Source organism: Echinops telfairi, unplaced genomic scaffold (genome assembly GCF_000313985.2).
Source record: "Echinops telfairi isolate 266 unplaced genomic scaffold, ASM31398v2 ScPeMD7_31;HRSCAF=116, whole genome shotgun sequence".
In the NCBI taxonomy this organism is placed as follows: domain Eukaryota; kingdom Metazoa; phylum Chordata; class Mammalia; order Afrosoricida; family Tenrecidae; genus Echinops; species Echinops telfairi.
Window position 1 is genome coordinate 45,653,828 of NW_022103928.1, and position 13,438 is coordinate 45,667,265.

Below are 13,438 nucleotides of genomic sequence, written 5' to 3' on the forward strand. Positions count from 1 at the left end.
GGGGTGGGGGTAGGGTGGGGTGGGGGTGGGAGTGCAAAAAAGGCTCTCAGTCTCTCCTCTGTCAAGGTCCAGTCAGCCTGGCCCTCTGTCCTAGTTCTGCTGCACTCTGATGTGCTAACCTTCCCTGAACTGCTCACTGGGACTAATCACGTGCGCTTCCCTCCTTTCTACTCCAGTTTCTTCCTTCCTTCCTTCCCGGGACTCAGTCCTTCCTTCTTGAAGTATGTGTGTGGTGGTGGTGGGGTACTTGATGCTATCTTTTACAAAGGCACGTGCTGAGGTGTCATTCACTCTGTAATGAGGAGGTCACCTAGAAGAGGTGGCCCTTCACACCTTTGGAAGCTTTAACTCGGACAAAGCACATCTCCCGAGCACCAACCATATCTGTGTAACCCGCGATGCCACCGGCTCTTATGTGCTTAGTAGAAAATGCAAATGGAACGTTCAGCACCAGATCCTGAAGCTCTGGGTCTGCTCCCAGGAGCTGTAGGATTATTAACCAGCTCCCCCCACCCTCACTTTTATACCTCCACCGTGGCTGAGCCTTTCTCTAGAGCAGCCCCTCCACCCCCACCCCTCACTGCCCTGACAGGTTCACAACCTCTTGCTCAGAGTCAGTCTCCTTAGCTGGGAGTTCCCTGGCTGCTCTGTCAAGAAGCCTGAGGTTTCTTGGCCCGCTCCAGGCTTGCATACGGATGACAGCAGCGGAGATGGCTGACCGAGGGGTGCTGGGCTCTTACCTGTACAGGAGTCGTCCCCGATCGCGAGCGTTGATTTTCCCCCACAACCCATTCTCAAAGGCATCCTTAGCCGCAGCGACTGCCTTGTCCACATCAGAAACCTGGGCCAGGGACACCTGGCAGATGACCTGCAAGGGAGCAGACACTGACCCTCCTCCTGTAAGATCTTGAACTCCAGGGAGGGAGTGCCGAGATGGCTCCCTCAACCGAAGGGTCTCAGAAAGGGTTTGCTCATGTTTCCTCCTGGTCTCCCGGAGGCCCAAACAGACTCAGGCCACCGTGAGGAGGCTAAGCACCATCTCAGTGTTATTCAAATTGACAGTGAATTAATTTAGTGAAGAACCATTGCCCCCCTCCCACTGTAAACAAAGTAGACATGAGATTCAAGGCCCTCAAGACTAGTGTACTGAGCCCCTAGATTCACTCTCCCTCCACTCCCCATGACCATGAACACAAGGACTGTCAGTCTGGGCCAGAGAGAGGCCAGTGCATGGAATCTGTGCCGTCCCCTTGCTGGCGGCCAGGGAGAGGCTGTGTTTTGCTACCAAAGGTGGACAGCCCTCACTGTAAGGCTATGGGTTCTAGTAGCTCCTACCTCCAATTGCCACTTTGGTCCCAGAGGGGGTGACAGCTGCCTGCTGTCCCATCCTTGAAGGCACTCATCCATCTGGTTTGTGTCTCTAAACCCAACCTTCGCCATACCTTTGCAAAGTGTCCTTTCTTTACAGTCCCTTCAAATGACCCATTTTGAATGTGGACGCCCCCCGCTCCCGGGACTCTGGAGGGACATATGTTAGCCTAGACCCGGGGGCAGAAAGATCAGAGCACATTTTTTGAGAGTATGTTTTATCTCAGATAAGTCTGTGTGTGGGCCTGAATGTGTATGTACTGGGTCATGATGTAAAATACTGGGGGCCACAATCAAGAAAGTTTGAAAGACACTGGAGTTAATTCAAGGAAGGGCTTTCTGATAGTAGAAGAGGTTCGTGGTGGGTTTTTGTGAAATGCGTGGGGGATGGGGCAGGAGGGAGCCCAGTGAACTTCATTTTTTTCCTTTGGGAGGTTTAACGCTGCTCCCAGTCGCTGAACAGGCGCAGCACCCTTGAAAATTCCTCCTCTCCTTCCCCCTCTTCTCTATTACTTCTGTAACGGTGAAAGGCAGTATATCAAAATCCAGGGAGGGTGGGAGGCTTGTGTCCATGTCACAAGCACAAATCAATGCAGAAGTATCCCTGGGCCAGGCGCTGCTGGTGGGAGGGGGGCCCCGGGGGCGGTACTCACTGTCCCATCTGTAGGATTGATAGTGTCGTAAGTCTTGGCACCCTCAGCATCCACAAACTGCCCCCCAATGAAGAGCTGGTGTGGCATTCGGAGGGTCAGCTTATTCACTGTCTTTTCCACCTGGAAGAAAAAGTCTTGATCAATGGTGGGAAAACACCAGGCACCCAGGCATGCAGAAGCACAGAGGGACGGGTGCACAATCACACACACAGGCACACGTGGAGACCCACAGCAGGGGCACACACACCTGCACACGAGCGGGTATCTATCTCTCTATCATCTATCTATGTACACACACAGAGGCCAGGAGGCTAAGGAACAAGTCCCCCCTCCTCCCACGGCTTCTCAAGGGCTCTTTTGCTGATGTCACCCTGGGGAGTCGCTGAAGCAAAGTGGGAAACATAGTGACGAGTCATATTGAAGAGCAAAGGCTGCCTACATAGTACCATCGTGTGCAGCTTGCTCTCCATTGACCACAGGCTGGTTGCCCAGCCCCATCGCCGGGGTGCAGTGAGGATCAAGTGGTTAACACCTGCAAGGTAGCAGTGCCAGGCAAGTGCCAGGAAAGTCTCACTTAGCTGGAGAGGACCTGGTGCCAGTGCACTCCTTCGCCTACTGAGTTGCAGGAACAAGGACCAAGGTTGGTGCCACCACAAATCCATGCTGAATGCAGGAACCTGGTTCCCCTCCTGAAATCTGTTCATTGGTCATTCATTTCCCCAAGTTCCAAGGCCAACATAGGGTCTACCAAGACCACCTGTATGTCCTCCATCTGCTTTTGCTTCCAATTACCAAACAAGCTACCCCAAAGCTAATCCCTTGGTAGCCTACCAAAACACCCCAAGGGAAGCTGTTTCAAGATTTTGTTTAAAAAATAGATTTCCAATGACTTCATCTCACTTTTGTCTATAAAAATTGAACGTATAGATAATTTAGTTTCCTCTTTGGGCATTCAGAGCCTCTTTTTAATATCCTGGTTTTGTGTCTGGGGACTCAGAATTTGTTCATAAGGTCTTAGCTCCTAAACATCCAGCCTCCCTCATGTGTCAGTGCAGGCCCACAGGAAGGATGCCCGCCGAGGGGCTTGCGGGTCACAGCCCACGTGGAAGGAACCCAGGACTCACATAGTCAATCACTTGTTCCTCTTGTTCATCTTCCCCTCGCAGCTTTCTCACTAACAACTGCATGAAGTCTCCAAAGGTGGTTGCCATGTAAACATCTTCGTTTTCTAATTCCAGCCCCTCACACAGCTCCTTGACTTCCTCCACCATTCTGCAAGAGAGGACCGAAAGACGGGGGTGGGGTGGAAGGAGCTGCAGTGAACCGGCTCCATTCCCCCCACCCCACCCCTTCATTTTTATGGTAGTGAAGTAGTACCAAACAAACTTGACCTGAGAGAACCGCACCCTGTAATCTTGGAGAGTTGCCCGGAATCGGCATGGAGGCTAAGGACATGAACTCCACGACCCTGATTTCAAGGGATGGCTCCACCATTTATTAACTTGTGACCTTGGGTGACTCACTCTTTTGAACCTAAGTTTCTTTATCTGTTAGAAACAGTCACAGTCTCTTAATATTTTATGATTAATAAATGAGACAATTCACCTATTTATAAGAATAATTATTGGAATATTACTACTACTCAAAAACTTCTTTAAACGAAAGAAAAGGAAAAGCCAAAGATTGGGAGAAAATAGTTGCAAATCACATACTTGATAAAGTATTCTTATTCAGAATTGATAAAGGGCTGTCATAGCTCAATACTAAGAAAACAAGCAACTCAAATAAAAATACAAGAAAAACTACATTAAAATATAAGAAAAACTACATCCTTAAAAGGTAAGAAAAGCAGAATTAGATAGTCTCAAAAAGCTTGACCATACCCAATGCTGACGAAGAAGTAACCAAGAACCAAATGCGCTGACCCACTGCAGCGGGGCTGGTTCTCACGTGTAAGGACTCATAGGACAGAGGAGGACTAGCGCTTTGGGTTTCGAAGACTTCAGATGTTTATGAGAGTAGACAGTCTTATCTTCTCCCTCTAAGTGACGGAGGAGTTCAATGAACTGATCGCTGCCCCATCAGGGCTCTTCCGGGGAAGAAGAGCAGCAGCTAGAACTCCCACACGGCTGACGGGAATGCAAAATGGTACAAACGCTTTGGCACGCATGTAGGCAGTTTCTTAAAGTGTTAAGCAGATATTGGTATGAGTTACTGTAGGTCAATGATGCCTCAATAAAGCTATTAAAAAATAAGTGTCCTGATCGATTAGACTTGGGGACATCAGTAAGAGCTCTGCGGAGAAAAGCACTTCCAGCAGGCCTGACACCGATCATAGAAAGGGCTGGGAAGACTGGTTTTCTAAATGGAAATAAAACTTTCCAAACTGAGGAGGGGGGTTCACTGTGCCTGGAATGCTTGTGTCAATATGACTTATGATGAACAGTGCTTTCCTTCTGAACTTCTGGCATTTTGGTATTGTACCAAGCAAAGAGAACCCATGTGACTAGCCATCAATAAAAATTCTGGACCCTGAGTGTTTAATGGGCTTCCCCGGTAGATAACGCTTTCCATGTCCTGCCACAACCCAGTGGTAAGGGAATGAAGAGCAGCCTGTCTGATTCTACTGGAAGAGGACTCTTGGAAGCTGGTGCCTGATTTCCTCTGCACTGAGACCATTTGCTTTCTCCCTTTACTGATTTTGTTTCTTAAGTTTTATTGACATATGGTCCATATATCAAATACTTCCATGGTTCAATCATATTGAAAAGAGTTGTACAATCACCACCACAAGCAGTTCCAGAACCTTTTCTCCCTTTTTGTAATTATTAGCTTCCCATTTCCCTCTAACCTTACCTTCCTCACCCCCACCACCATGTCCCTAATAAACCCCTAAACCAGTTACTATCTCTATAGCTTCACCCATCATGGACTTCATATACTGGAAAACATACCAAAAGGAAAAAAAAAGAAGAAGAAGAAGACCGAAAACATTTAACAAAGGGGGAGGAAAAAAAAGCACCCCAATAGAGAAAAAAAGCAGGAAGTATTAAAAAGTAGAACAAGTTTAAAATGGCCAAAAGGGAGATTAACTGATCAGGTATCCCATGTTAACTCAATTACATCTTTCATAATTGATACAAGGCTTCCGTCTGATAGCAAGCCTATTCACATCCTTCAACTATGGTCAGAGGGAATTCACCAGAGGCTTAATCCAGGTAGGGACCTTGCAGATGGTTTTTGGGTTCCCTCTGTCAACCGTTGCCTTCTGCAAACAGGGTGTTCTCATGGTTCCTGAATGGCTGCTTAGCCCATGAATAAGCTTAAATTTATAATCGCCTGATCTGACAGCCCAAAGCAGATAACTGCATGAGAAGTAGACAATGCACCCAAGAACACAGAACAAGATCACATGAGTGAAGATAAAATTGTGGGACTTGGTAGACTTCTGTGTCTTGTGCTTGCTATCTTTTGCCAATTCCATGTTCTTAGAGTTTGTGGCCTTGTCCCCAATAGATGGAAATTATTTAAGTTATAGCTTTATGGTTAATGCTAATTATCTTAGAAATTGCTCTATTTTACCAATTAGGCCTTATTAATGGGTAAAATCTTTATGGATTACCTCACAGTTGTATTACACTTGTTTTTGTTTAGCATAGCTACTATCTTTTTATTATCCTTAGTAGGCATTTTAATGGCCTTTGATATGCAAATTCCAAGAATTTATCTATCATTGCTATAATTTGCATGCTTATTGCTGCTGTCTACTTGGGGCTGGGGAGGGCTATCTTCCTTCATTATGAAGCCCTTCTTAGATCAGCTTTTACTACTCTCCAGGTTGTTGTTAGATGTTGGTACATGAGTGACTCAGTGTACAACAGAACAAAACACTGCCCATTCCTGCACCATCCTCAAAATCCTTATCATGTTTGAGCCCATTTTTAACAGCCACCTTTAATTTATAAAGGGCTAATTTATTCAAATTTATTCAAACTGAAAAACAAGTATAATAAAACTGTGCGTGACCCAGAAAGGTTTTACCTGTCAATCCATCTCATCAAGGGTCTTCCTTTTTACCAAGCAGGAGACTCTTTTCCAGAGACGGGTCTCTCTAGATCCATGTCCAAAGTACATGAGACAAGGCCTCACCATTGTCACTTCGAAGGAGCAGTCTGGCTGTATTCCTTCCAAGACAGATCTGTTTGTCCTTTTGACAGTCCATGGTACTTTCACTATTCTTCACTAGCACCATCATTTAAATGCACTCATTCTTCTTTGGTCTTCCTTATCCAATGTTCAACTTTCACATGCATATGAGACAATTGAAAATACCAAGGTTCGAGCCAGACACACCTGAGTCCTCAAAGGAACATCCTTGTTTCTCAACACTTTACACAGGTCTGTGCAGCAGATTTACCCAAAGGTCTCTTGACTGCTGCTTCCATGAGCATTGAGTGTGGATCCAGGCAAGATGAAATCCTTGCCAGCTTCCATCTTTATCATGATGTTACCCTATTGGTCTTGTGAGTGTTTAGATCTTCTTTACATTAAGGTGTAACCCATATTGAATGCCGCAATCCTTGATCTTCAGTGATCCCCATTAGCAAGTCCTCCTCACTCTCAGCAAGCAAAGTTCTGTTGTCTACATATCATAAGTTGTTAATGAGTCTTTCTCCAAATCTGATGCCATGTTCTTCTTCATATAGTCCAGTTTCTCTGATTATTTTCTCGGCATACAGGTTGAATAAGCGTAGTGAGAGGATGTAACTGTGATGCACACCTTTCTTGATTTTAAATCACGTGGTGTTCCCTTGTTCAGTTTGCACAATTACCTCTTGATCCATGTTAGGTTCCTCATGAGCACAGTGAAGTGTTCTGGAACTTCCCTTTCGACACCCCCCCCCAAGGTTATCCATAATTTTCTATGATTCACAGAGTCTAATGCCTTTGCAAAGTCAATAAAACACAGGTAAGCGTCTTTATGGAATTCTCTGTTTTCCGCCTCGATCCATCTAACTTCAGCATGTCCTCTCCTTGTTGTCCCTTGTTCCATATCCTCATCTGAATCCAGGCTGGATTCTTGTCAGCTTCCAGTCAATGTACTGCTGCAAGTGTTGTTGAATTGTCGTCAGCAAAACTACTTGAATTGTCGTCAGCAAAACTACTTGCATGTGATATTAATGATCTTGTTCTGTAATTTGAGCATTCTGTTGGGTCACTTTTCTTTGGAATGAGCACAAATTTGAACCTCTTTCAGTCAGTTGGTCAGGTAGCGGTCTTGCAGATTTCTTGACCTAGTTGAATGAGGACATCCAGGGCTTCATCAGCATGTTGAAATATTTCCGTTCTTGTTTCATCAAGTCTTGAAGCCTTGTTTTTGGTTGATGCCTGCAGTGCAGTTTGGACATAAAGTACCAGTGGTTCTAGAGCATAGGCTGACTCTTGAAATCATGGACTGTGGACTAGTTCTCTTTGGCACTGCAACTCTGTGTATTCCTTTCATCTTCTTTGGATGCCTCCTGCATCATTCAATATTTTGCCCATAGAATCTTTCAATATTACAACTTGAGGCTAGAGTTTTTTCTTCAGCGCCCACCCCCCACACACACCCCACCCCCGGCATTTAAGATATGCTGAACGTGTTCATCTTTTTGGTTTTCTATCTCCAGGTCTTTGGCATATTTCATGATACGACTTTACTTTATCTTCTCAAACTGCCCTTTGGAATTTTCTGTTCAACTTTCACTTCATTATTTCTTCCATTTGTTTTAACTGTGATCAAGGGCAGGTTTCATAGTCTCTTCTGACATCCACTCTGATCTTTTTTTCTTTCTTTCTTAATGACCTGTTTCTTTCTTCATATGTGATGTTCTTGATGGCATCCCATAGTTCACTAGGTCTTATCATTAGTGTCCAATGAGGCAAATCTGCTCTTGAGATATTTTGAAATTCAGGTGAGATATCCTCAAGGTCATATTTTGGCTCCTGTGGAATTGTTTTCCTTTTTTTCAACTTCAACTTGAAGTTGCAAATGAACAACGGCTTGTCTGTTCCACAGGAAGATCCTGGCCACATTTTGGCTGCTGATACTGAGTTTCTGCACTGTCTCTTCCTACAGCTGTAGTCAAGTCGATTTCTGTGAATTCCATCTGGAAATGTCCATATGTGTAGTTTCCATGCATGTTGTTGAAAAAAATGCTATTTTCAATGAGGAAATCATTGGTCTTGCAAAATTGTAACATGTGATCCCCAGCTTCATTTTTACCACAAAGACCACTTACCAATGCACTGCTGTAAGAGCCCACAGTAAAATGATTTATTTTAAAAAATTATCAATGCACATTGATTGCCTGTTTGATCAATTTCAGCCTGAAGATGTTGATATAATTTTTTCATTTCTTCATCACTAGCTTTAGTGGGTGATGCATACTTAAAATAATAGTTGTACTGACGAGATTACCTTGTATGAGAATAGATATGTCCCTGTCATTGACGGCATTACACTTCAAGAATGGGCTTGAAATGTCCTTTGTGGCAATCAATGTGATGCCGTTCCTTTTGAATTTTTCATTCTCGGCAGAGTCAATCATGCAATTTTCTGGCTTAAAATGGTCAATACCACTCCATTACAGTGCACTAATGCCTAGTGTATAGATCTTTTTGCAGTTCATTTCATTTTTAAGTGATTTCCAACTTTCCTAGATTCATGCATCATACATTCCAAGTTCTAATTATGAATAGATGTTTTCAGCTGTTTCGTTTCATTTTGAATCATGCCCCATCAGCAAATGAAGGTCCCCACATCTCTATCCCAGCCACCTCATTATGGTGGATTCAATTCTGAGAAGGCCATTTTTCTTCAGGCCATCTTTTGAATTGCTTTCCAATCCGTCGGAGCCATCTTCCTACTTACATCTGATCATTTTCTGCTGTTATTCATAGGTTTTCAGTGGCTAATCCTTCAGGAACGGACAGCTTATTCCTTCTTCATAGTCTGCTCTTAGTCTGGAAAGTCTACTGAAACCTCTTCATCTGGGGGAGCTCGTTGGTATTTGAATTCCCAGTGACATAGCTTCCATCAGCACAGCAACATGAAAGTCAGCACAAACTGACAAACGGACAGCCAAACAGACAGCCATAGGCTTCTCTAAACTTTGTAGAGAAAATGCTTTTATTAAATTAAATCAATGACTCGCACAGCCATCCTAACTGAATGTTGCATCTGTCATTCAATAGCAGTTCATGGAAAAAATTCAGTTCTACCAAATATTCCAGTATCTGATTACCGTTTCATATGCCAATCCTACCATTAACCTCAATAGCTCCTTCAAATAGATTGTACATGTCAGTCGACAGCAGTCCCTGCAGTTGTATCATATTTTACCTTCACATCAGTTAACTATGCCTACTTTTGTGGTTTCAAGCCAGCTTCCCATTCCCTTGGTCTGGCAAATGCAAAATGGCAAAGCTACTTCTAGAGGTCGTTCTCTGTGCTCTGTAGATGCAAGTTGTGATAGCCTATGCCAGCAAAGCCTTGATGCACATTGTCAATGAATCTTCTACATAGTGGACGCTCCAGGAGCAAATATGCACAAGAAGACACTTCTAATTACAGAGTCCCAGTAAAACTTACCCTGCCATTGTCCTGTGTTGAGCCTGTAATGAACTGAACAGTGTGTATACTTGTAATAATGCACCTTTCACCCACCAGGTAGCCTTACCTATATGTAATCCACCCAAACTCAAAACCAAACACTGCCATCAAGTCAATTCTGACTTATGGTGACTCTATAGCACGGAGTAGAGCTACCAGGGCTCTTGGCAGCTGACCGAAAACACATTCGTGATCCCAGCTGTCTGTTCTAACATCAGTTTCCCAGGTTATAAATCGTTCTGGGAACAGAAAACTTCATCTTTCTCCTGTGGAGTGGCTGGGGCTTTCAAACCACTGACTTTGTGGTTAGCAGTCCAGCCAATACATAACCCACTGTGCTAATGGAACTCCTTTATGTTACTCACCAGTCTCCTGTCCTTATATATCTTTAACCCATCTTGAAACTCCACCTATATGTTACCTACAGTTCCTGCTCTGCCCCTGCCCTCAGCTTTACGCCGGTGCATTTCTCTGGCTCCTTTACAGATCTCCGTCCCACGGAAGTCATGGAAATGTGCAGGACGGTGAAGAATGCTTCTCTGGAGCTCCACTGCACACAGTGTCGGCGACAGCCCTTCCTTCTTCGATTGGCTCGCGTGTGCCTTCTTGGAGTACAAGGAAAGAGACTGCTCCCCCACATGATCAGTACACGCCTTTGTTTCTCCCTTCCCAGCGCCTGCTCCTTTCGTCTGATGCTCACAGTTCCCAATACTCCGCTCGTTCTGTGCTTGTGGGCTGAAGGTGAGTGACTTAATTCTGGGTGCCCCAAATGGGCACGTGATCCACATGGCCAATCAACGCACAGCCACTGTGAGTGGGTTTGTGGGCACATGGCTCTACCAGAGTCAGTAAACTCCCAGCCCAGGACTTTACATAGAAACTAGCAAGAAAAGCAAATCCTTCTTTTCACTGGTAATGTTGAAAATATAAGAAAACAGCTGCTTTGTAGCCACCTTGTCACCATGAGGAGAGACCTTGCCTCACTGCACAGGTAAAGGATGGAGACAGGGTTGATGACCTGACCTGGGTCCTTGGAGGTATCAGTCATTCCTAAAGAAAGCCAACTGACAGTGGGCTTCTTAAGTTTTAGTTTTCCGTGAGTCAGTTTATGCTACTGTTGCAGACAAGGTGCCTAGCGCACATATTGAAATGTATTACTTTTTATATACTTCTTTTCATAAACACTCAAATGTATTCCTGTTAAATGGACTGCTTAATCCCAACTCTGTTGTTCAAACTCATCAGCCACTCTGAGGGAGAAAGGTACATCTGTCTGCTCACTTACAGATTGACAACCCTGCAAATCCTACATCTATTGCTGTTAATTGATAGCAGTGGGGTTGTGTGTATTTGTTTCTTCCAGCAGTTTCTTTAGTCTTTGTGCTGACCTCACCATTCTTCTCCTCTTCTCTGTAGACTAGTAGATGCGGGAGGTCACCTTCGATTCCCAGAGGAACATTCCTCTAAGGTCAACACACACAGGATGCGATAGCCTATGCCAGCAGGGTCTTGATACTCAACATCATCAATACATCTTCATCACAATGGACGCCCGGGGGGAAAATGTATTTTAGAAAATAATTTTAACAACAGGGTCCCCCAAATCCTATCCTGTTATTAGCCTGTTATCACCCTGTAATTAGAACATGCGAGCCTGCTGCTCTGTACCCCACACCCAATCATGCAACCCCACTTATCGCAGATATGCTGCTTTGAACGCCATTGGTTGACTGGAAGCCGATCATGATTTTTTGTTTGTTTAGTCCCTGCTTAAATTGGACCAGCATGCTGCCTTCGCGTCTTGTTTTGGTGGCGCGACCATCTTCACGCTCTACGTTTGGACAATTTCTTGATCTGAGCCAGCACTGGACTTTCAAGGGACCATTTATTTTTACTTTTACAGAGCGTGAGTCTTCCCTCTAGGGCAGGCATGGGGGATTTGCCTGGCAAGAGGCAGGACAGAATTTGGGGGTCATGTTTGATGGGAGCGTGGGTTACTTTATCAAAGCTTATCAAATTGGTCATTTGAAATCCCATTGTACATAAAGTACACCTTGATGAAAAAGATTGGCATCAATCTTCTCTTCTCCCCCACCTTCCCTTTACCACCTCCCCATCCCTCTGGAGCCATCTCTTCCTCACACGCCACTTGTCTATGTCCCTTCCCCGCAGACCTCTACCCTCATTGGAGGCCTGGGGATTTATGTTAATTTTAACACAGAGCTGGAAATTTACGGATACCTCTCCATTGAGAGGTGGGGCTTAAGGCCCTTCCTTTGTACCTATCTGGGCTTGTGGCTAGGTACAATCAGATGAAGTCATGTGAAGTCAATGTTAAGTCGTGTTCAGTCAAGGTCACGTGATCTCCCAAGCTCAGTGTGGCAGTGTCTGTCACGTGTGCTGCCATGCCTGCTGGTTTTCAGAGCCACTCATGGATGGCTCAGCCCAGGGCCAGGCCTGGGTGAAGAGGCCATCATAAACGTGGACATTCCTGGCTGGACAGTTTAACGTGGAGGCTTCACCCTAACTGGCCTGTCTCGATATTAGACCAAGAAAAGATGGCAACTCTCTTATGCCACTGGACGCCGTAGTTATGTGTGAGTGGAACAGGATGCAGGGCCGCTTTGCTCCTGACCTTACCTCACCACGTCCACGGACGCAGCCCCTGACTTGAAGAAATCAGTGGAGTCCTCGACCTGCAGGACACTCGGGAGGATCCTCTGCCACACGCTCTGAAACACAAGGATCATAAGGAAGGGTGACGGTTGACAATGCGACTGCTGAGGCCCAGGGTGAGGCCTGTGATAGCTACATAATCTGGTGCCAACTTGAGACTAGTCAGAGTGAAGGGTTGGAGTTTAGCGTATCACTCAGGTCACTGCTTCATGACCTCATGTGGAGGAGCTAAGGAGATAAGTAGCGCACTGGAGGCAGAACACACACACTCTGGTTGGTATTCCTGATGACAAAGCACATGGAGCTATGTTAGAGCCCTGGAGCTGGAGGAGCCACATAGAGACCCCTGCCAGTGCTGAGATGCTTTCCCTGTTGTTGGATCCACAAGACCTTCCACCCACAGGCCTGTGATCTTCCTGCATTTGGCGTCATTCCTGAAGAGGAATGTATAGATTGATATTGGACATATGGAGTAGCAGGCCAATCTTATGGATGGACAAAGAGCAGCTCAGGGATCCCAGTGAGGAGAACAGGCAAATATCTGATCCCTTACCATGAGAGGAAAAATGAGGATGGGTTCAAAGTATTGGGGAGGCTGATGCTGTAACAGGCCTAAATCCAACATCTTCTGCCTCCATCTTGGCCCCCCCAAACAGAGCAAGGAGTGCCTACAGCTTAGAACAAGAGCATAGAGTGGCCCATGCCTGGAAACACTGCCCCTTATGAGCTAGGGCCCTATGAGCTCCTCTCTAGACAAGCCTCGCTGTGAGCCTGCCCAAGAGGAGTTGTCCACCTCTGACCTGCAAAGTGTCAGCATAGACTAAGGAATCCCCCCAAGAAGCAGGAAATGGTTGGGGGAGCAGGCAGGGCCAGGAATGAGTCCTGGGAAGTGAGCATGTACCCAATTTCAGGCCGCAAAGACAAAGTCTCAGAAGGGGTGAGGCCGTGCGTGGGCCTCACACGAGGGCTGTGTTGGGGTAAAAGGCCAGGAGACCTCATTACAAAGTCTGTGCTTCATTTTTTGGTTCCAGATCTCCCAGGAAAGGGTCCTAGGAGAGTTAGAACCAGCTTTGCCGCATCCCAGGAT

The 13,438-nt window shown here is 45.6% G+C and overlaps 1 protein-coding gene across 1 annotated transcript in view; it reads right to left on the minus strand.

Annotated features, from left to right (window-relative positions):
* The window catches only part of ALDH1L1 (aldehyde dehydrogenase 1 family member L1), a 55,202-nt gene that overhangs the window by 30,157 nt on the left and 11,607 nt on the right, over nt 1–13,438 (minus strand). Inside the window, exons 8-12 of the mRNA XM_045289839.1 lie at nt 12,316–12,407; nt 3,146–3,293; nt 2,022–2,141; nt 741–868; nt 121–160 (exon numbers count right to left, since the gene is read on the minus strand). Coding sequence (XP_045145774.1) covers nt 121–160; nt 741–868; nt 2,022–2,141; nt 3,146–3,293; nt 12,316–12,407 — 528 coding nt within the window. The remainder of the gene's footprint in view (nt 1–120; nt 161–740; nt 869–2,021; nt 2,142–3,145; nt 3,294–12,315; nt 12,408–13,438) is intronic.